Here is a 23,512-nt window from a genome sequence, read left to right as displayed (position 1 = left end):
ATGGGGCCCTGTCCCTTCTTCCTCTTTCTACTTATGCCTTGACCACCCAGCCTGGAGTTGGGTGGCCGCTGCTGTCATCCGTGGGCATCAGCTCCTCAGGACCAAGAGCCAGGTAGAGAGGAAAAGTGGATCTGGCCAGGCAAATGAAGACGATCAGCTCCAGACTCTGTTTTCCCAGGAAGGAGGAATCCCCATATTTTCACTCCAGAAGTCTGAGGCCTGTCTGTGGGAGTCATTTTCCTGATAAAATATGAACGTTTTTCTGGATGGTGGACCTGTCATTCTCAAAGGGGTCCTCAAACCCCAAAAGGTCAGGAACCACTGGTCTGGTTGATCCTTATAGACCAGTCCACCCATAGAATGAGTGGATCCCCTCTTCTCAGTTAAGGAAAGCCCATGTCACTCCTGGGATGTGTCAAAGGGCTGAGGGGAGGCTCAAGGTCTGTCTCTATTTTCAGAGGAAGGTGAGGAAGTTCTGGGTCCAGTGCTCAGCCTGTAGGTGCAGAGGAGCTTCTGGAAATGCAGATTCTAGGACCTGTCCCAGTGATTCTCATTCTGTGGGTCTAGGGTGGTCTGTAGGAACTAGCTTGATTTTCCACGAGCCGTAAAAAACCTTGACCAAGTTCTACTGGTCTTTACTCTCTGTACCGAAATTGCCAGTGCTATGTGGGAGGGGAAAGGATGTGGAGGTTGCTGCTTGGGCCTTTCCTCTGTGTGTGTGTGTGTGTGTGTGTGTGTGTGTGTGTGAGTGAGAGAGAGAGAGACAGACAGACAGACAGAGACAGAGGCTAGTGGACGGGGGCGAGTGGGCTCCTCTCCCCCATAGCCACACTGTCTCTCTCCCACTTAAAATGTTTCCATGCCAACAGAAATGCTCAGCCTCCAGGAAACGTGTCTATAAAGTGTCCCCATCTAGGTTTTTTTCGACCTTGGCTCTGACTCCCGGCTGCGGGCTTTCACGGTTTTTTGGCTGTGACCCACCGTGAAAGAGAAGGTACAAGCAGGCACACAGCCATCTAAAACTGAAACAAAAACTTCACAAAATGGCTTTCCTGTGTAAACTCGGATACATTTCTGCTCTCTTCTGTTCTTTTTCCCTGTTAATAAAAATGCTGCTAGATCTTCAGAGTTGATTTTATGACCCACCAATGGGTCACAACCTGCAGCCTGAAAATCGGGGCTCTAGAAGCCCACGGAAGGCATGAGGGGGAGAGAAGCATGTGATGTCATGCACAGGGGTGGGCTTTGAGGCCAGACTTCCGGAGCCCTGATGCTTTAGGCGCTGAGCGACCTTTGCGTGGTCACTCCCCTTGTCTGTACCTCAATTTCCTTCCCCTGAATAGACATCATAATAGTACCTACACGGTGAGCTTTCATGAGGATTAAATACCTTTACTTTTGGGAAGTGCTTAGGGGAGCGCCCACGCATTGGGTGCTGTATGCACACAAGCCGTCCCGGTTATAGGGAAGTTTCTACCCTTTTCAGGTGCTCCCAGGACTTTACATGCACTGTCTCTTTAAATCTGACCTCCAAAGCCGGGTGGGGCTGGGAATGCCATCCTCTCTCTTTTAGAGAGGAAGGGAACAGCAAATAGCCCAGAAATGGCTGCTAAGGATCCGAATTTCCATTGAGAGATCCCAGAGCCCAGGTCATTAACCTTTAAGTTGGGGTCTCCAGGATCTGCCTGAAGATGGGGATCACGGGCACAGCTGTTACTGTACACAGATGCTGGGGCCCCACCATCCCCCCCACCCAGGGAAGGGATCTGAGAGTCTGCATTCTAGAGATGCTTTGTGAAGATCAGGTGATCAGGCGAGTTTGGGGGGGTACTGTCCTCCAGTATCCACCATCTCTTCTTGGGGGAGGCGCTGGCTAGTGCCCACCACACCCCACCCACTTTGGAACCTACTGGAACCTTCCTTCCTTGAGGCTGCTATGGAGATCATTTCTGTGTTACAGAGCTGAAAACAGTGCCTCAGGCAAGGCCAGTGACCACCCCCTCAGGGTCCCAGTGTTCTTTAACAGGAGCTATGGGTGCCCAGCTTGCTGAGTCGTCCCCCCACCCAGGGCCTGACGTCGGGACCCTAACCAGGGATGGGGCTTTTCCCTGTTCTGGGGTGCTCAGGACCTGCGGTGTTTCCCAGAAGCCGGCCAGATGCCGGCACTTTCAGGCCTGAGTGAGAATCTCTTTGGGGAGTGGGGTTCTTGCTTCTTTGATTTTTCTCTCATCTGTTCCCTTTTCAGATTTATTTTGTCTTTTTTTCAGCTTGCGGGATAACAACATCTCAGACCGAGGTGTCTGCAAGCTTGTGGAGCGTGCCCTGCACTGTGAGCAGCTGCAGAAGTTAGCGTAAGTCGGACTTGGCTGGGGACATTGGTCGGGGCCTCGTGCCCCCAGCCACGCTCCAGGTTATGCCACGGGGGTGGTGGCTGTGAGCTGCGCCAGGGGTGTCCGCCTGGTCACAGGGTGCGGGCGGCTTCTGTGTGGAGGGAATGGCCACCCTGGGCTTGGGTGGTCACTGACTGCTGTGCTTTGTCACCACGGCTCCTCTTTTTCGGAATCTTCCAGACTCTTCAACAACAAACTGACCGATGGCTGTGCACCCTCCATGGCCAGGCTCCTCTCGTGCAAGCGGAACTTCCTGGCATTAAGGTGAGCCCGGGGCCTTTCCTAGTCCCTGGAAACTGCCTTTCTTCTGCCCAGCTGAGCCCTCTTGGTTTGGGCTTGGCCCCAGCTTGGCCTCTGCTGGGCTGGCGATCTCCTGGCTACAGACAGGGCCAGTGTGCCCCCGGAGCAGGGTTTTGCCAACGCTCTGACCTCCCCAGCAAATTCCAGACTAGCTCCGCTGAGGGCTTCCTGACCTTTGACCTTCAGCCCTTGGGGCTGAAGAGGGTTTCTAGGACTTTTTCCTTCCCTGTGTCGAAGAGTGTCATGAACTCTCTGGGGTTACGGAGCTGTGGGCAGAGGCGTGCTCCAAGTCCCCTGTCAGCACGGCGGTGGCAGCCAGTCATTGAAAAGCTCTCAGAAGGTCCTGTCAGCGCTTGGTGGGTGCCGGCTTTGTACTGCAGTCCCTGATGTCTGCGTTTCTGCTGCTCTTGGTCCTCCTGGCTGAACTGGAGTCTCTCTCCTGAGACCATGAAATCTCTCCTGCTGGCCGCTGGCTTGTCCTGGCTTCGCTCTCTCTCTCTTTCTCTGGGAATGCCTTGCCTCCTGGATTTATGTGACCGTGAAGGAAGGCAAAGCCAAGAATTGCTTTCATCCATTCTTTCTATGGCCTGGGCTGGGTATGGGGATGGGAGCTGCCATTTTTAAATTGCTAACCATGGAGCTCAGGCTTAGGCCAGTCTACTGAGGCCAACCCCAGAGGGGCCTTTCTGTATAAAGGACTCTTTTCTGCCACCACCACCTGCTCCCCAAGACTTAGAATCCTGAGACCTGCTGTGGCCCGAGGCCAGGGAGGGCTGTGGGGTAGCAGGAAGGTGTTACGCACGTGAACTTGAGGCCTGGGTTTTGGGCTAGAATAGCAGAAGAGTTGAGAGCACGGGGCTCTGGGATGAGACCAACCGAGGTCTGGGTCCAGGGCCCCTGAGATTGGAATCCTCATTTGCTGCATGGCCTTGGGTCTACCCAGTGTCTCTGTGACTCTGTTTCCCCTTCTGTAAAATGTGGATAATAATGACAGCTTCCTCGTAGGTTGTTACGATGATGAAACGAGTTAACATATGTAGAAAGCTGACAGAATAGAGTCAATACTTCAAGTAGTGAGCTCAGTGGCTAAAAGATGGAGTATCATCACAAAAGTTCTCCGTGTGTACGTCCAACGGTAGTTCAGGCCTCTGAGGAGGGATTAGATGTGCAAGAAATTTGTCGGGGAAAATGCCAATGAGAAGCAGTGGGGGAAGGTGCTGAGGGAGGCTGGGAGAGTCAGCGGACCACAGGGCAGGTCTGGCCCTGAGTGAGGGGGAGAAGGAGGGAAAGAGGGCTGGGAGGAAGTATTATGGCTTTCCGTGCAGTTCTGAGCGCAAAGATGACCGGGGCCAATCCTCCCACTGAGTTTGCCCAATGGGTCTCAGGTCTCCCGGTCACTGGCTGGGAGCCACCTGTGGGAAGTGGGCCTTGGTACAGAGGCGACCTTGGGTTTCCCAGCCCAGCAGCAGGGCCCTTAGTTACAGGGCCTGTGGTCAGAGGTGTGAGAGGCCACCGCGCTCCTTCTCGAAGGGGATGATGCTGTCTGCCCTACGGCACTGTGAGCTACAGTGACTTCAAAGGTCTGGAAGTTCTCTTGAAAGAGGAATGTGTATTATTAATTCCAGGAAGCCTGGGGTTGTGAGCAAGAGTTCTGGGGTCCTCCCTGAAACTCTCAGAGTCATCTAGATGTGGCTGAAGCCTCCCCCCTCCAGCCCCTGCTCAGCGGGATCCCTTTCCCTCTCCCAGCAGCCTGGGCCTGCCCTCTTTCTGGAACAGGTGAATGCTCGCTCCAGCTGCAGTGGACCCAGGAAAGCTGAGGGAGCATAGAGTCTAGCCCCAGCCTGTGGCTGACACGGGAGGAAAAGGTGTGACAGTGAGTCACCCTCCCTCCCCTGGGGAAACCACCTCTGAGGACACCTGCCTATTGTGCCTCCTGCCTATACCTGCCACACTGCTTTGCAAAACAGGTTTCCCCCACTTCTTTCCCTTTGCAGCTGGGAATTGAAGTAGCGGGAATCATTACTAAGTTCCCCCAAACAGGAATAGAAAAGCACAGGCACTCCCTTTTGGGCAGACAGGAGCAAGAGGATGGGATCCTGCATCCTACAGGGAGGTCCTCAAAGCTTTTCTCCATGTTCTGTGTCTGGGACACACTTTCCCCACCAGCCCCTGGCTTTCTGGGCACTCACATCCCCCTGTCCCGCGTTCTCTTAGCCTCCCTGCCTTCCCTTCCAGGCTGGGGAATAACCACATCACTGCCACAGGAGCCCAGGTGCTGGCCGAGGGGCTCAGAGCCAATGCATCCTTGCAGTTCTTGGGGTAGGTTGGATTCTGGGTCTGAGGGACCTGCGTTGGGGTGGGGGGATTAGGGGACTTAGAGGTAGGTAATGCATTTCAGCCAGAGGGCCCCAGAGGTGGTGGGAGAGTGTGGATGGCCGTTGGCTGCTTTGGTGTTTGTCTTTCACTCAAGAAGTTCAAGATGTCCGGTGGTGGCGGCGGTGGGGGGAGGGGGGACGGTGGTGGTGGTGGTGGTGGTGGTGGTGGGCAGTGCCCATAAGCTGGTGGCCACAGGAAGCCCTCTGGGCCTCGCTGGGGCCAGGGCCGTGGTTCTCGTCTTCGTGTGTCCATCAGAACCACTTGGGAGCCTCTGAAGAATGCCATTCCCTGGGCCCCTGCCTAGACTGATTAAATGAAATGCCCAGGGGTGGGACTTAAGAATCGGTCATTCAAAAAAGCTCCACAGAGAATATGCAGCCAGAGATGAGAAGCAGGGAAAGAGATGGAGGTGGACGGGGCTAGAGACTGGCCCCAGCATGGTAGGAGGGCTTCGCCGGGTCCTTCAGAGCAAGCGTTGCCATGGAGCCGGGCCAGGCCTTCCAGGGAGGGCAGACGAGTCAGATGCGGGCTGGGAGGGCTGTCCCATAGAACACAGGCCCCCAAGAGAGTATTTCTGGGGTGGCGGTGGTCGAGGGGAGGTGGTTTCCTTTGGTTGCCAGGCAGAGTGACCACCCCCCCAGGATGGCATCCATGCAGCAACCCCCTTCCGTCCCACCTCCCCTGGCATGAGCTAGGGTCGTTGGATAAGAAATAGGAGTTTGAAGACCCAAGGCTCTAAGAAGAGAGGCTAAACCCTTAGGACCCAACCCATTTCATAGGCAGACGAGCTGCCTACAAGCTTGAGAGATCAGCTCCTCTCCAAGCTGCATGCTGAGCCCCACGGAGTCCAGCACAAAGGCGGCCCCGGCTCCACCAAGCTCTCTGGGCTTGGGGTCACAACTAGTGGATTGGGGTGGGTGCATTCTCTTTCAACAGGTGTTTCTTAAGGCACCTGTCTGGACCAGGCACTGTGCTCAGACCTCCGGATGTTGTCCTCTGATGCGAACTGTTCACAATGTTGGTTTTTTTCTTCTTGCTTAGCGATAATCTTTCATACCCTAATGACCTCATTTTGGAAAGACAAGCTGCTTAGTATTCCCCGGGCTGGATGGCTATAATCTATTTAACCGGGGCTCCTGTTCAGACGCACTGAGGTTGTTCCAGGTTGTTTTTTTTTTTGTTTTGTTTTGTTTTTTTTTTTTTTTTTTTGCTGTTACAGGGTTTTCTGCAATCTCCCTGGGGCACAGAACCGTGTTGGTCTGTAGCCAGGGCTCAGGAAATATCTACCCGATGAATGAAATTGCAGTCAACCTCTTAGTTTGGCCAGCTTTGCTCCTGTGGGCCCATCCAGGTCCGGGCTCACTTTCCCTGTGTAAAACAGCCAGGTCACAAGGTCTGAGCTGGGCACCACCTTTGAAAAGGGAAACATCCATCTCAACCCAGGGGGTCTGAGGGGGGACAACCGCGGAGGTGAAGGAGTTTGGTACCATTTAGGAATGGGGAACGCTAGGGAGGAGCAAGAAAGAGAGCTGGTTTGTGGGAAAAGAGTGAGACTTGTTTTGGGTGGTCCAGGAGGGTAGTTCAGGGCCTGGGGTAGCCATCACTGGGAAGCTGCTTTGACCTAAAGCTCAGGAAAAATGTCACAACCCTATGAGTTGTCCCTGTCCCTGAGGGCATGTGCTCCTGTTCTGTAAATCTGACTGTTTGTAAATCTGGCTGTGTAGTTTGTCCATCCCTTCAAAAATGTGGAGGTGGGTCCGCTGTGCTGGGGACCTTGGAGCCCCACTGAGACCCTTCTGGAATTGGGTGGTCCTAGCTTCTCTGACCGGGGACATAGAGGGGAAGGGTACTCCTTCTGCGGGTCTAGAACACATAGCAGTTACTCATGGACCGACTGACAGAATCTGTTGGCCTTTTTAGGTTGTGGGGCAACAAGGTGGGTGACGAGGGGGCCCAGGCCTTGGCTGAAGCCTTGGGGGATCACCAGAGCTTGAGGTGGCTCAGGTAAGCTTTGGGGTCTGCATGGCTGTGGGGAGCCAGCATGAGGCGGGAGGAGCCTGGGCCAGATTTGAAAATCCTTCATTTGCTTCAACTTTATTTTTACCCCCTCCCCCCACCCTGAGAAAAAAAGACCCTTGGATTTGGAATCAGGACAGCTGAGTTTTTCTGGGTGACTTTGGAGTGTCCCTTCTCCTCTCAAGGGTCTTGATTCTCAAGGGCAACTAGGTGGCTCAGTCAGTTAAGCATCTGGGCCTCGATTTCGGCTCAGGTCGTGATCTCAAGGTCAGGAGATCGAGCCCCATGTCTGGCTCTGCACTGAGCATAGAGCCTGCTTAAGATTCTCTCTCTTTCCCTCTCCCTCTCCCCCTCCCCATTCTCTCTCTCCTTCTCTCTGTCTCTCTTGCTAAAAAATTAAAAAAAAAAATTCTAAAATGGGTCTTGATTCCTTATCTATAAGTTGAAGATGTGGGGCTGCCTCCCATATATTTTATCTCAAGGACCAACTCCCGTCCATTATTGGTGGCTGCCCAGGACATCATGTTGGGAAGGAGTGTAAGGCTGCTTCCTGGCTTCAGGAAGGAGAACACGGTAATCAATCAGTCACGTCCGAGAAACGGACTAGGGAGTAGGCCATGCATGTCATACATTTTTCCCTTCTTGGCTAAGCTGATCTCTGAGGTCCCTCCCGGCCCTGACATGTTCTCGATCCTTGATTTCGTTTAGCCTGGTGGGCAACAACATTGGCAGCGCGGGGGCTCAAGCCTTGGCATTAATGCTGGAAAAGAACGTAGCATTGGAAGAACTCTGGTGAGTTGGTGGAGGGTGGGGGGGGGATCCCCTGCTCTGGGGAGGCAGTTAACAGCCTTTCTTCATTCCCGGGTCTCCTCTGTGGAATAAAACAGGCTGGATAATCGAGCAGTTGTCCTTTGGGGATTGTCTTTCTCTCGGTCCCGGGTGGCATGGAGCATATGGGTTTGTGTCCTTCCTCCATGTGGCATAATGGTGGGGAGCAGAGACTCTGGAATCGAGCCGGCCGAGCTTCCAGGCCTGCTGTGGTCTCCGGCAAGTCGTCGAACCATCCCTGCATCCCAGGTTTCTTACCGATTGAATCTGGGGACACGGGAAAATGAGGGGATGACGGCTTCGAATGGTAAAGCAGATGTTATCGTACGCAAAATGTTTTTGCTTCTTCTTTTCATTTTTAAAGATTTTATTTATTTATTTGATGGAGAGAGAGGAAACACGAGCAGAGGGAGAGGGAGAAGCAAGCTTCCCACCAACTGGGGAGCCCGGTGCGGGGCTTGATCCTAGGACCCCCGAATCATGACCAGAGCTGAAGGCACTCGCTTAACCGACTGAGCCACCCAGGCGTCCCTGTTTTGTTATTCTTTTTTTTAAATTTTTTTAGTTTTTTAATTTTTAATTAATTAATTTTATTTTATTTTTAAATTTATTTGATAGAGATTACAAGTAGGTAGAGAGGCAGGCAGAGAGAGAGAGGGAAGCAGGCTCCCTGCTGAGTAGAGAGCCCTATACGGGACTTGATCCCAGGATGCTGGGATCATGACCTGGGCTGAAGGCAGAGGCTTTAACCCACTGAGCCACCCAGGCACCCTGTTTTGTTATTTCTAAGTCGAGTATCTAAGATCACTGGAAAGTAGAGTGAGGGCCACCTTGGAAGGTGGAGAGGGGTTTGGAGGAAGTTAAAAGGTGAACTGTAAATTGTACTTACATTGTTGACCTGAAACTGATTCTAGGTTTCCCGTCCTTTAGATGCCACTAGTCTGGTCTTCATATGACATGTTCTGGGCAGTCCCTGATTATATCAGGGAGATCATATGCTGCTTTCTCCAGGAAGTGGAAGGGCATTGAAACCTCTGATCATTGTCACAAAATGGATATTTTAGTGGCCTTGACTGTCAGCAGTGCTCCATAGCTCTGCTGACGTCCCATTGGTTATATCCTGATTGACTGTACCCTTTGGAAATTCTCGTTAGGGGCAGGTCTCACCCTTGGGTGTATCAGTTATGATGACATAGCTGGGCTGCAGGGCAGGAAAAACTCCATGTCCAGGGGCTCAAACCAGTAAAGGATTTATTGTCTTCACGTCGGACCAGTCTGGAGGCAGGGATCGGGACGTGGAGCTGGTGTAATGGCTCCGGCAGGCCAGCAGGGGCTGGGAAACGCTGTCTGTCTGTCCCTTCACATCCTCAGTCTGTGGCTTCAAGGTTGGGTGCCTCATGGTCACCAGACGGCTTCTGGTACCTGCAGCACTATTTCTGTGTCCCCAGATTCAGTCTATATATCCAGGAAGGGCAGGAGGCACAGGCAACCGAGGTTTCTGTCTTTGAAAGACGACTTCCAGAAGCCCCATCTGCCAGCACTTGGCCATGTGGACATCCCTGGCCAACCCGGCCATCGTGGAGAGTGGGAAATGGAGCTTTGTTTGTTTGTTTGTTTTTGAATCAAGCACAGGGCTGCCCAAATGGAGTAAGGCTTCCATGAATAAGAAACGGAAAATGGCTGTTAGGTCACTGGGACATGAGGAAGCCTGGGGTGAATTCTCTCCTAGAGACACCCCCAGAATAAAAACCTTCACCCCCAACTCTCCCTGTTCTCACTTTTCCTGTAAATGTAGATTTTTCAAAAGTCGGCTTTTCTAACTGGGGGGGAAGCAGTTAGAAGAAGCCTCTTCCCTAATAAACGTTACCATATCAACCGGGTTTTCTCTCTTGCTCTTGCCAGCCTAGAGGAGAACCGTCTCCAGGATGAAGGTGTGTGTTCTCTTGCCGAAGGACTTGAGAGGAATTCAAGTTTGAAAGTTCTGAAGTAAGGACCCGTGAGCAAGAGCTGGGATGACAATGACTGGCCTGGTAGGGGCCTGGGTGTGGGTCAGTAATCCGGGAAGCTTTCCACCCAGCTAACTCAGGGATCCCCCAGACACAGAGGGGGATTCTAGTGCGAGTTGTTTACTGGGGAGGTGGTCCCAGTTCATGATGCTGAGAGGTCAGTGACATGACATCGGGGAGGACACGGACCCAGGAACAAGGGTGTCATCAGGCAGTTATGACCCTGCTTATCACCAAGGGCAGCAGGGTCTCAGACCTGCTGGGGGAGCTCCGGGAACCCCTCCCCAACCAAGGAGCGAGGCAGCTGGGATATTTATCCACCAACTGCCTGTACTGTGACCGTGTGCTTGTGGGGATGTGAATTTTCTAGGGCTTCTGGTTTGCCCTGCACATGGCCAAGCACACGCTGGGGGTCTGTAGAAAGTCCTCTGGCAGAGAGTGGAGGTTTTCCCAGCACGCAGCCCCTGGAGTTAGAGGGGAAAGCTGAGGGCATATGGATGGATTGCCGATGGCATCTGCTCTGGGGTTTACAGGACTTGCCTGCCCCCTCTCTGGGGGCCGGGGTCACCTCTAGCTCAGGCAGATGTCTTCTTCCATCGTCGCCAGCGGTTTCTCTTGCGCTGTGCAGGCAGGCACGCTTGCCTTTATTCATGGGTGCATTCATTTATTTCTTTGCTGTGCATCCATGCCTACATTCATCCATTTATGTATTGATGCAAGAAATATTTCCGGAACACTGACTGTGCCAGGCACTGTTGGAGGACCCGAGGATAGAGTGGTGGAAGGAACCGTGCAGGCTTCAACCCCCTCAGCTCTTCATTTCTAGTGGGAGACACAGATAATGAGCAAGTAAGCAGATACACAAGATGATGTCTAAGGGCTCTAAAGAGAATTCAAGGGGAAGATGTGTCTGGGAGTGTCTGGAGGGGCAGGGTTGCTGCTGCCTGGGCAAGGCCTCTCTGGGAAGGTGGCTTTGGAGCCGAAACCTGAATAACCAGAAACATTATTGTTCTTGTAATGCTCAGGTCTCAGGAATGTGCACCCCAGGTGGGCCAAACAGCAAGTGCAAAGGCCCTGTGGCAGGAAAAGCTTTGTGATGTTGGGAAGGGCAGGCAGGGCCTACAAGGTTGGAGGGGAGGGTGGAGGGAGGAAAGGGCAGGGTGGGTGGGGTACATAGGCCTCAGAGCCCTGGGAAGGATCTGGGGCTTTATTCTAGGGGCATTGAGAAGCCTTGGGAGGATTTTAATCTGGGTGGTGACATGATCCGATTTACACAATGAGATCATACTTGCTGCTTTGTGTAAAACAGATGGGAGAGGGGTAAGATGGAAGCGGGGAGACAAGGCAGGAGTGCCTGCTGTCTTCCAGGCGGGAGATGAAGGAAACTTGGATCAGGCTGGTGGTGGTGGAGAAGGCTGGTGAAGGTGGGTAGGCTCTGGTTGAAGGTCCTGCGGAGGGTCCAGGAGCCACCAGCTGGAGGGCGGCAGCGTTGGCCAGAAGTGGTGGCCTCCCCTAGTGGTGGGCTTGGCAGCGCCCCCCCCACCCCCCCAGGAAAGGGACAAAGGATGTGACAGGAGCCCAGCTAGGGGTCATCACCGGCTGGTGCGTGGGCTTCTCAAGGATGGAGCCGTGCCTGCTGGGGTACCAATGGTCTTACTGGAGAGGGACAGCCTCACACGGCTCCTTGTACGGCAGGAAGGGTGACATCCGCCCTGGCAAATGTGGCCCATGGAACACGCTCGGCTTCAGAGGCGGGCAGACAGCTGCCTCTGGGAGAGTGTCTGCTTTGCTGCCAGCCCGGCAGCCACTCTGGCAACACTTGTTTGTGTTGCTTTGCAGGGGCGAGGAAGTTGCCAAATGTTTGGGGGAAAACACTTCCACTCGTCACTTGGGTGAAACCGGGCTGGGAGGACTGGGGGATGCCTGGATTGTCTAAGGGGGGACACCAGGCTTTGCACATGGGGGATGGGGTCTGGCAGTAGTTCCTAGTTTAGTACTAACCGGTGTGGACCCGGCATGTTTGTCCTCCGTCGCCGACACAGACTTAGCCCAGGCGACCCCAAGGACTGCCAGGGAGAGCAGCCGGCCTTGTTCCCTGCTGCCTGGTTGAGAGCCTTAGAAAGGAAACACCCCTGAATTCCATCATCCCTCATGGTTTCCCCATTAAAGCGAGCTTCCTGGGGGCACCTGAGTGGCTCAGTCAGTTAAGCATCTGGGTTTGCCTCAGGTCATGATCTTGGGGTCCTTGGATCGAGCCCAATATCAGGCTCCCTGCTCAGAGACGAGTCTGCTTGTCCCTCTGCCCCTTCCCCCTTCCCCCTCAAATAAATAGTAAAATCTTAAAAAAAAAAAAAAAGCGAGCTTCTTGTGTATCTTATAAAAAAAAAAAAGAAAGGAAGAAAGAAAGAAAAAAGGAAAAAAAGGAAAAAAAAAAAAGCCTGCTTCCTTCTTTTTCCAGACAAAGTGACTACCAAACGTTGGTTCAGTGTATGGGCTCCGGCACCTGATGGGTTGGGTTTGGACCCTGGCTCCAACATTACCCACTGTTTCTCTTTGGATTTGTGTTTCACTGGCACTGAGTGTAAAGGGGGGGCAGGTTATAATGGGACCCTGCTCTTAGGGTCGTGAGCATCACTGAGCTGACGGAGGTATGGGGCTGCTGCATTGTAAGAGTTCAGCAGATACTGGCCCTTGTTATTATTAGCATTGACTTTGGGGCTGCTTCCTGAATGGTCCTGAAATCCTGGAGGAGGCTGACACTTCCTGGAGATGTCTGGAAGGCCAAGCTATGAGCTAAAAGAACGGCAAAGGGTAGTGGCTCTTCCCCCATTGTCCCTAACAGGGTGCCTTCTCCCCTCCCAACTGCCAACCTTGAATTTGCTCAAATCCATGTCCCTGTGTCCCCCATCTACTCCCCAAATGGAAATATTGCCGTCCATTGATTATGTCTTATCAGTTGAGTACGGGGCCAAATGCACCACCATTCCTTTGTTTTTTTTTTGTTTTTTTTTTTGTTTTTTTTTTCTCATTTTATTATTTTTTCAGCGTAACAGTATTCATTCTTTTTGCACAACACCCAGTGCTCCATGCAAAACGTGCCTTCTCCATTACCCACCACCTGTTCCCCCAACCTCCCACCCCTGACCCTTCAAAACCCTCAGGTTGCCCCAACCTCCCACCCCTGACCCTTCAAAACCCTCAGGTTGTTTTTCAGAGTCCATAGTCTCTTATGGTTCGCTTCCCCTCCCCAATGTCCATAGCCCGCTCCCCCTCCCCCAATCCCACCTCCTCGCAGCAACCCCCAGTTTGTTTTGTGAGATTAAGAGTCATTTATGGTTTGTCTCCCTCCCAATCCCATCTTGTTTCATTTATTCTTCTCCTATCTCCTACCCCCCCATGTTGCTTCTCCATGTCCTCATATCAGGGAGATCATATGATAGTTGTCTTTCTCCGATTGACTTATTTCACTAAGCATGATACGCTCTAGTTCCATCCACGTTGTCGCAAATGGCAAGATTTCATTTCTTTTGATGGCTGCATAGTATTCCATTGTGTATATATACCACCTCTTCTTTATCCATTCATCTGTTGATGGACATCTAGGTTCTTTCCATAGTCTGGCTATTGTAGACATTGCTGCTATAAACATTCGGGTACACGTGCCCCTTCGGATCACTATGTTTGTATCTTTAGGGTAAATACCCAGTAGTGCAATTGCTGGGTCATAGGGTAGTTCTATTTTCAACATTTTGAGGAACCTCCATGCTGTTTTCCAGAGTGGTTGCACCAGCTTGCATTCCCACCAACAGTGGAGGAGGGTTCCCCTTTCTCCACATCCTCGCCAGCATCTGTCATTTCCTGACTTGTTCATTTTAGCCATTCTGACTGGTGTGAGGTGATATCTCATTGTGGTTTTGATTTGTATTTCCCTGATGCCGAGTGACGTGGAGCACTTTTTCATGTGTCTGTTGGCCATCTGGATGTCTTCTTTGCAGAAATGTCTGTTCATGTCCTCTGCCCATTTCTTGATTGGATTGTTTGTTCTTTGGGTGTTGAGTTTGCTAAGTTCCTTATAGATTTTGGATACTAGCCCTTTATCTGATATGTCGTTTGCAAATATCTTCTCCCATTCTGTCAGTTGTCTTTTGGTTTTGTTAACTGTTTCCTTTGCTGTGCAAAAGCTTTTGATCTTGATGAAATCCCAACAGTTCATTTTTGCCCTTGCTTCCCTTGCCTTTGCTGTTGTTCCTAGGAAGATGTTGCTACGGCTGAGGTCGAAGAGGTTGCTGCCTGCATTCTCCTCAAGGATTTTGATGGATTCCTTTCTCACATTGAGGTCCTTCATCCATTTGGAGTCTATTTTTGTGTGTGGTGTAAGGAAGTGGTCCAATTTCATTTTTCTGCATGTGGCTGTCCAATTTTCCCAGCACCATTTATTGAAGAGGCTGTCTTTTTTCCATTGGACATTCTTTCCTGCTTTGTCGAAGATTAGTTGACCATAGAGTTGAGGGTCGATTTCTGGGCTCTCTATTCTGTTCCACTGATCTATGTGTCTGTTTTTGTGCCAGTACCATGCTGTCTTGATGATGACAGCTTTGTAATAGAGCTTAAAGTCCGGAATTGTAATGCCACCAACTTTGGCTTTGTTCTTCAATATTCCTTTGGCTATTCGAGGTCTTTTCTGGTTCCATATAAATTTTAGGATTATTTGTTCCATTTCTTTGAAAAAAAATGGATGGTATTTTGATAGGGATTGCATTAAATGTGTAGATTGCTTTAGGTAGCATAGACATTTTCACAATATTTATTCTTCCAATCCAGGAGCATGGAACATTTTTCCATTTTTTGGTGTCTTCCTCAATTTCTTTCATGAGTACTTTATAATTTTCTGTGTATAGATTCTTAGTCTCTTTGGTTAGGTTTATTCCTAGGTATCTTATAGTTTTGGGTACAATTGTAAATGGGATTGACTCCTTAATTTCTCTTTCTTCAGTCTTGTTGTTGGTGTACAGAAATGCAACTGATTTCTGTGCATTGATTTTATATCCTGACACTTTACTGAATTCCTGAACAAGTTCTAGCAGTTTTGGAGTGGAGTCTTTTGGGTTTTCCACATATAGTATCATATCATCTGCGAAGAGTGATAGTTTGACTTCTTCTTTACCAATTTGGATGCCTTTAATTTCTTTTTGTTGTCTGATTGCTGAGGCTAGGACTTCTAGTACTATGTTGAATAGCAGTGGTGATAATGGACATCCCTGCCGTGTTCCTGACCTTAACGGAAAAGCTTTCAGTTTTTCTCCATTGAGAATGATATTTGCGGTGGGTTTTTCATAGATGGCTTTGATAATATTGAGGTATGTGCCTTCTATCCCTACACTTTGAAGAGTTTTGATCAGGAAGGGATGCTGTACTTTGTCAAATGCTTTTTCAGCATCTATTGAGAGTATCATATGGTTCTTGTTCTTTCTTTTATTAATGTGTTCTATCACATTGATTGATTTGCGGATGTTGAACCAACCCTCCATTCCTTTGTTTTAACTCTTCAACTACACAAGGTAGGTGCTCTTTTAGGTCTTACAGAGGAAGACCTAAAGGAATTTGGAATTAATTTGCCGGAAATCAAAAAAGGAGCAGTATAAGCTGGATTGGAACCCAGGGAGTAAAACACACATACTTAACCCCTCATGCCAGATCTCCTTCCAAAGGGAGTAGCTACTTGACTAGATACACGAATCCGGGGAATGGGGGAGAGAGGGGTACATTTCCTTGGGGGCCTTGAGCCTTTATGGATGAGTTCTTTGGGAATCTCAAACAGAAGAGGGACATGTCAAGGGGGCAGGTGGGCTTCTGTAGGCTGGCCCTCTCCCAAAGCCGCTTTTAATCGGACAGGCCCAAGAGGAGAACCAAGCATCCTTGAAGCTCACCTTTCCCTCTTCTTCTCTAGGCTGTCTGACAACTGTATCACCTACTTTGGGGCAGAAGCCCTCCTGCGGGCCCTGGAAAGGAATGATACCATCCTAGAAGTCTGGTAAGGCCCCTGGGCCAGCCCCTTTACCTCTCTGAGCTTCCCTTTTCCAATCTGTAAAATGGGGCCAGGAGAAAGGGGGAACCCGAGCATTTTCCCTCTGGGCTCTGACATTCTATGCTGTTCTGCTTACAGTGGATCTAATTTCTGTTGGGGAATATGTTTTCCCATCTCCCAGCATGGACCAAGTGGTTCATTTTTAAATCCCGAGTATTCAGGAAGGTTTCCATTCTGGGTGACAGTGTAGGAAGGGGTGTGGTGGAAGATGGACATGGACACGAACTTGGGGGCATTGCACCTGCCTTCTCAGGTCAGGGCTGTGGTCTCTGGGTGCAGGTGACATTGGCTGGGGTAGGGGGAGCAGGGGTGAGTGGGGGGAGGGAGGTGCTGTTGCACAGTGTTTCTGGATCTTAGTAATTAAAACCATGATCCTTCATGTGTTTGAAAAAAACACTGAGTCTCACCTTCAGAGATATATGCTCCTTCCCTCCACGGATGTATTTTTCACTCCCAGAGTAAGTACAAAGGTTCCCCCCAGTTTGGCATCTAACGAGTGAATGTCTCACTGTACGTGTTTTGGGCACTGAGCTACAAGCCCTCCTTTCAAAAACTAGGAGATTCCCCCATGGAAATCTATATTTCTGAGTTTTCTTCTCAAGGCTTCCAATTCTGGATCCCCATGGAAAATGCCAGCAAGTAAGCAGAGTAGAGCAGGGCTGACCCCACTGAGCTGGGCAGAGCAGCTCATGCCCACCCATATCCAGCAAGCCTGGTGTCCTGCACCAGGCCCCTTTGACTGCTCTGTGTGGCCTGTCTCGTCCCTGAAGCTTGTAACCCCTGCTTTGCATATGCTGGTGGACCGGTCCCTCCCTCAAAAATCATATCAAGGCAACAGTGACAATAAATATTTGATGATGGGGACGCTCAGTGGGTTAAGCCGCTGCCTTCAGCTCGGGTCATGATCTCAGGGTCCTGGGATAGAGTCCCGCATGGCCTCCTTGCTCGGCAGGGAGCCTGCTTCTCTCTCCACCTCTGCCTGCCTCTCTGCCTGCCTGTGTGCTCTCTCTCTCTCTCCTTCTCTCTGACAAATAAATAAAATAAAATATTAAAAAAAAAATTTGATGATGAAGTTAAGAATAAAAACTTGTCATGCCCCGGGAAGAGATTTTTCCTTTCTGTATGATTGCATAAGCCTCGTAGGCCGTGAGGTCCTCGGGACCTGGGCAGAGCGTGGGTTTTTGTTTCTGTGTTTGTTTTAAACCATCGCACAGTCATAGGAAATGTCACATTCTGCGTCCAGGGGGAAGAAGCCAGCATCGGGTTGATATTTTAAGGGTTCTGATGTTATTTGCCACCTGTTGGCAGGACTTGGGAGGGCATGAGGGTTTGCTCATTGCATTCTTGGTAGATTCTGCTGTTGCCTTAAAAAGAATTGTTGGCTTTGGGGAGTCGGGGCCAGCCGGGTCTGGTGCGGATTTTCTCTGTAGAGTCATAAAGTCTTGCTTCATCACACACAATGATTTTGTGAGCTGCCCTGGGTGGACTGAGGCTAACGCCAGCAGGGCAGGGCTGCAGTGGGGCCCAAGGACCAGGCCATCGAGGCCCAGGTTTAGAAAGTAGCAGCCTCCCATTAAAAGACCATCGTGGCTCAGCACTCATCCGAACCTCTCTTTGCTTTGTCCCCTTTAGGCTCCGAGGCAACATGTTCTCTGCTGAGGAAGTGGAGAGGCTGGGCCAGAGAGACACCAGACTCTTGCTCTGAAGCCTGGGGGCCAACGTTGATCTCAGCGTGTTTGCGAACAGGCTGCGGGTTTGGACCCCTGAAGCTGGATACAGGGCCGTGTCCTGCCCAGATCAGGGCTGGTGCAGCAGGTCATCTCTGTTCCAGCAGAGGAAGGAGCAACAGGGTCCTTCGGAGCATACTTTTCTGCAGCCAATTTTACGTCCGGTTCTGCCCAAGAAATGGGCACGGAATGTAGCAGAAGGGCAGCTCCTTCCTGCCTTCTGCTGATCTGACACAGGCAGCAGGGCCCATGGATATTATCGCATCATTGTGGGTTCAAGACCTGGATCCGTAGGAGAGGCCCCTTCCCACCTGACTCACAATGAGGAGGGGTACTCAGGATGCAACTTTCTGCCAGGTTTTAACTCCTGGATGGTCATCTCTCCATGCTGTTCCCCACATCTGGTCCCTCCCCCATTCTGGATCCCCCTGCACATGGGAAGGATTCAGAATACTGGGTGTTGTCAGCTTTGATATTTAGAGCCGCAAATGCAGGGTGGGAAGTGCTATAATTTACCTGCTGTCCTTCCCAATACTTAAGACATTATTGAAAGGGGACATGTGACAGCCATTTAGCTCCCCCAGACATTCTGGATTTTCAAGGAAAATAAGACCACACTACAGCTGATATCGCACACACACTTTTATTTCCTGGGAAATCAATTAGTCTTCAGTTAAGCTTTTGGAAGCCGCTCTCCACCCAAATGCAGTGTTTTAGAATCAGTCCTGGCCAGGATTTTGAGTGATCCCCCCAGGGCTCTGGCTGGTGCCTGGGAGAGGGACTCTGACGGCAGACTTCCAAAATAGATTCAGAAGAGGTGGTTCGGTGTTACGTGATAGAAAGTTATGGATCAGAAGTTTACAGGGGCAAGATCAAAGACTTTTCCTTATAAGACAGATGTTTTCCCGGATTTTTTTTTTTCCCCAAATGATGCATGTTGAAGGCTCTGTAAACTGTCAGGTGCTGTGCACGTGTTATTACTTAAACATTATTATTTGTGAACACTGGTTAATATTTACAAACCACTTTATTTTATTCTCCCCAGTTTGTTTCTTATAAAAAATACAGCCACGGATTTTACGCTGTAAATAGTCACAGCGAAGAAAATGGTGGAGAGCCCTCCCCCACCCCAGCTGTCTTCACTGTGACCAAATATTAAAAAAAAAAAAAATTCCTGAACGTTGTCAGATATTAAAGCAGCAGTTTTCTACTTGGAGGGGGAAGAATGATGTTTGGACCAGAAAATTTATTGTTTAGGGCAAAGGCAGTTCTTAGAACTAGGCCTGCAAACAAAATGCTCTGGGCTTCAGCTTAGAAAGGTCTAACCCTGCGTGAAGTCTGAGGCTGTGCGGAAGTCTCGTGGTGCCCTGTGGGGTGGCAGGGCCAATGTAGGCTCCAGGAGTCTTTGGCAGGAGAAGGATGGAGAAGGTTCTGGAACAGCTCTTAGAAAGCAGCCTCCTGGGAAGGTCTTGCTGAAATCATTCTCAGCTGCATTTAATGAGCTCAGGGGGCCTTCTCACCGAAGTGAGATCTGCTCCCTGGCCAGGTTTTGTGGGTCTGGCTTGCGAAATATGGTGGCATGTCCGTGGGCTCCTGCGTGTGGGCTTGCCTGTGGGCTCTCTGCCCACGGTGTTCGTTTCTGTCCAGTCCACTGTTCTGATACAAAAGATCGGGAAGGAGGTGGGGTTCGATTAGGCCTGCTTTCCTTGAGGAGTCAACACAGCAGTCCATGCGTGTGACGGCATCTTGGATTGTAAATTTCATTTTCCTGAAATTCCTTCAGCAATGATTTATGGGCCAGATATGGTAGGAGCATCGGTGGATGAACAACAGAGACACGATCCTGGTCCTCAAGGAATTTAGGTTGGTGAGGAGGGGAGAGGTGGGCAGAAAACCGGTGAACTGGAAGATACAGAAAATAAGGTCCACTGTGGTAAGTGCTAGGAAGGAAGGAAACTGGGGCACTGGGGTGGCTCAGTTGGTGAAGCGTCTGCCTTTGGCTCGGGTCATGATCCCAGGATCCTGGAATCTAGCCCCATGTGAGGTTCCTCCATCAGTGGGGCACCTGCTTCTCCCTCTGCCCCTCCCCTCCACTCACATGGGTGCACTCTCTCTCTCTCAAAAAAAAAAAAAAAAGGAAATGAAGTTTCAAGATAGAGGGGAATCTTCAGATTGGGGAGCCAGGTGGCTTGTTCACCAAGGACAAGCTTCAGGAAGACCATGTCATGGAGAAGAGCCCAGTATGTGTAGTAGCCTGAATAACAGCCCCAAATATTCGACTACTCCTTCCTTGGCCTGTGAATGTTGCCTTATGTGGCAACAGGTACTTTAAAGATATGACTTAGGGGCGCTTGGATGGCTCAGTCAGTTAAGCACCTGACTCTTGATTTTGGCTCAGGTCATGATCTCAGGGTTGGGAGATCAAGCCCCACATCAGGCTCCCTGCTCAGTGGAGAGTCTGCTTGAGATTCTCTCCCTCTCCTTCTGCCTGTCCCCCCTTAAGCTCTCTCTCTCTCTCTCTCTCAAAAAAATAAAAATAAAGATGTGATCAAGATGAGGATCTTGGCTGGGGTGCTGAGTGACTCAGTTGGTTAAGCATCTGCCTTTGGCTCAGGTCATGATCCTGGGGTCCAGGGTTGAAGTTCCGAGTTGGGATCCCTGCTTCTCCCCCTGCCTCTGCCTCTCTCTCTCATATGAATAAATAAATAGAATCTTTAAAAAAAGATGAGGTTCTTGGGATGGGAAGATTTTCCTAGATTATCTAGGTAGACTGTATTTGTAACCACAAGTGTTTTTATAGGAGAGAGGCAGAGGGAGATTTGACACAGAAGAAGAAGGTGGTGTGATCACTAAGGGAAGATGCTAAACTGCTGGCTTTGAAGGTGGGGGAAGGGACCCCATAGAGGCAAGGAGTGCAGCTCTGGAAGCTGGAAAAGTCAAGGACACAGAATTTCCCATAGAACCTGTGGAAGGAACATAGACCTGCTGTCACTTTGATTCTAGCCCATGTTTGATTCTGGCCTCCAGAACTGAAAGAGAAGTAACTTGTGTCATTTTAAGCCACCAAGTTTGGGGTAATTTGTCACAGGAACCACAGGAGACAAATACATTTAAAGCAAACTAAGGGGCGAGTGTCACTACATGGGCTCGGAGACGCAGGTAGGATCAGTTCACGAAGCACCTAGTTGACCATGGTCAGTGGCTTGGGCTTGATCTTAGAATAGTGACCAGCCATTGCAGAGTTCTAAGCAGGGTCAAATGTGACCCAATGACATTTAAAGAAGACCTCTTTTTTTTTCATTTTATAGATCATTTTATTTTATTTATTTTTTATTTGTTTATTTTCAGCGTAACAGTGTTCATTGTTTTTGCACCACACCCAGTGCTCCATGCAGTACGTGTCCTCCCTATTACCCACCACCTGGTTCCTCAACCTCCCACCCCCCCACCCCCGCCCCTTCAAACCCTCTGGTTGTTTTTCAGAGTCCATAGTCTCTCATGGTTCACCTCCCCTTCCAGTTTCCCTCAACTCCCTCTCCTCTCCATCTCCCCATATCCTCCGTGTTCTTTGTTATGCTCCACAAAAAAGTGAGACCATATGATACTTGACTCTCTCTGCTTGATTTATTTCGCTCAGCATAATCTCTTCCAGTCCCGTCCATGTTGCTACAAAAGTTGGGTATTCATCCTTTCTGATGGAGGCATAATACTCCATCGTGTATATGGACCACATCTTCCTTATCCATTCATCCGTTGAGGGGCATCTTGGTTCTTTCCACAGTTTGGCGACCGTGGACATTGCTGCAATAAACATTGGAGTACAGATGGCTAAGAAGACCTCTTTTGCTCCTGGTTGGAGAAGGGACTGGAAGGCATAGGGGAGGGACGAGCAGAAAAAGTAGACAGAACCACCTAGAAGCTATTGCAGGTAAGAGAGGAAGTTGTTTTAATGTGGTGTCAGCAAAGGTGGAGAGATGAGGACGGATTCCAGAAACATCCTAGGAGTTGATTCCCAAAGGCTAACAAATGGAATGGATGAGAGAAGAGGGGGAGGGGAGACTCAAGTCCCCTCGATTTTTGACTTGAGTAACCGGGGCACACCATCTTGGACATCAGCTGGGAAGACAGATGAGAAGCAAGCTTGGAAGTGGGAGGGACTTTGTTTTGGATAGTCAAGTTTGGGATACCTGAGCAACGTCAAATGGAGACACCAAGTTATGCCCTGAGTCTGGAGACCGTGGGAGAGGTCATTGCCTGGTTTAACAGCGTGGGTGTCCTCAGCCTCTAAAGGGGGATGGGCTCATTGGGCTCGGATGTTATAACCCAGGGAGAGATTATGGAGAAGAGTTCAAGAGGGCCCAGCAAAGGGTGCCACTGGGACCTGGATATGTCCTTGCCGTCAGAGCTCAGAGTAGAAGCTTCTTAAATTTCCAAAGTCCAGCAGACCTACCAAAAGCATTCTGGGCCCAGGCAGGTAACTTGCAAACAAGTTAGTTGACTTCCAGAAATCACTTTGGAGAACAGGAACAGATACATTCCAGATTTGTGGCTGAAAATACATAATTCTTCTGTGCAGGGGAAAAAAAAAGTACCAGAGCAGGAGAATTTTTTAAAAAGAGCTTCAGAGTTTCAATTATATTCACCATCATCCTAGAAGAAAAAAAAATGTCAATCTGAGTGTTACCCCCCCCACACACACACACACATAGCGCCAAAACCAGATACTGGAACGAGTATACCCCGCAGAAAGTGTGGGAGGTGGAATCACATTCCGAGCAGGCTGAGTTGAGACTACATACAGCATCATTTCATTATTGCACCAACACATCTTCACGCCTCCATCCCCACTCAGGAGATGGGCGCAGCCCAGCGGGCGAAGCACACAGCAATGGGGGCGCACACACTGATTGTGCCCGCATGCCAGGGAGCACAGAGGCCCGGGCCCTGGGTGGCAGGTTTCCCCAGGTGAGCGGCAAGGTCATGAATGACCTGTCCAGGATGCCCCTTGGAGAATTACACGGGGAGAGCCTTCAGCTGTGCAGACTGGCAATCCAAGATCATTGGATTCTCCAAGATTGCTTTTTTTTTTTTTTTTGCTCCAGATTTAATCCCACCTACCATCACTTCTGGAATAATCCACAAATTCAATCCTCGAGGCTTCACCACCCCTCCATTATCAATCACCGTGAAAATCCCTCCTCTCCCGTTTTTACTTGGACCAACATCCTTCTTGACATCTTCAGTTCCACATACCTGTCCTTCTCACCATCTCCCCTCCACCCCCCAGGAAAGAAGGGCTTCCTAAGAGGCTCACCCTTGCCTTGCTTGGATTACTGCATTAGTGTCTTAACTGGCTGGCCTGTAGCCCACTCATGAGCCTGTTAACAGGTAAGTCAGATGAGCCACTGCTCTGGTTGAAATTCACCAGAACTTCCCAATCTAGCTCAAGGTGAAAGTTAAGGTCCCCTGGCCCGCCCCCGGGGTTTTCATGGACTTCCCCTTTGCCACTCAGACACCCGTTCCCTGCACTCCAGCACTCGGCTTCTTCGCTGCTCCTTGACGATGCAAACTGTGTCCATACTTTTGCACCTGCCTATTTTCACTGACAGGAACACTCTTCCCTAGAGAGTGGCCTGGCTGGCTTCCTCATTTACTGTAGGTCTCTGTTCAAATGTCAGCTCATCAAGAGACCCCTTCCCTGAGCCGTCTACCTCCAACAGTAGTCCCCAACCACTCTCTGCTCCCCAGCCTTGCTTACTAGTGTCCTCCCAGCACAGGCCAATT

At 50.3% G+C, this 23,512-nt stretch overlaps 1 protein-coding gene across 3 annotated transcripts in view; it reads left to right on the top strand.

The window, feature by feature from the left end:
* Positions 1–18,856, top strand: part of NOD2 (nucleotide binding oligomerization domain containing 2) — a 38,248-nt gene extending 19,392 nt beyond the window's left edge. The window contains exons 5-12 of one of the 3 annotated variants that reach the window (XM_045986998.1): positions 2,268–2,351; positions 2,571–2,654; positions 4,926–5,009; positions 6,987–7,070; positions 7,791–7,874; positions 9,813–9,896; positions 15,864–15,947; positions 17,634–18,856. In XM_045986998.1, coding sequence (XP_045842954.1) covers positions 2,268–2,351; positions 2,571–2,654; positions 4,926–5,009; positions 6,987–7,070; positions 7,791–7,874; positions 9,813–9,896; positions 15,864–15,947; positions 17,634–17,706 — 661 coding nt within the window. In that variant the 3' untranslated portion in view covers positions 17,707–18,856. Of the gene's footprint in view, positions 1–2,267; positions 2,352–2,570; positions 2,655–4,925; positions 5,010–6,107; positions 6,231–6,986; positions 7,071–7,790; positions 7,875–9,812; positions 9,897–15,863; positions 15,948–17,633 lie in introns of those variants that run through there. The other 2 variants (XR_006816137.1, XM_045986999.1) reach the window with 2 other exon arrangements.
* Positions 18,857–23,512: the final 4,656 nt, after the last annotated feature.

The sequence above is a fragment of the Meles meles genome, chromosome 19, assembly GCF_922984935.1.
Source record: "Meles meles chromosome 19, mMelMel3.1 paternal haplotype, whole genome shotgun sequence".
NCBI classification, from domain to species: domain Eukaryota; kingdom Metazoa; phylum Chordata; class Mammalia; order Carnivora; family Mustelidae; genus Meles; species Meles meles.
Note: the sequence above shows the minus strand (reverse complement) of the source record. Positions and strands in the feature narration are given on the sequence as shown.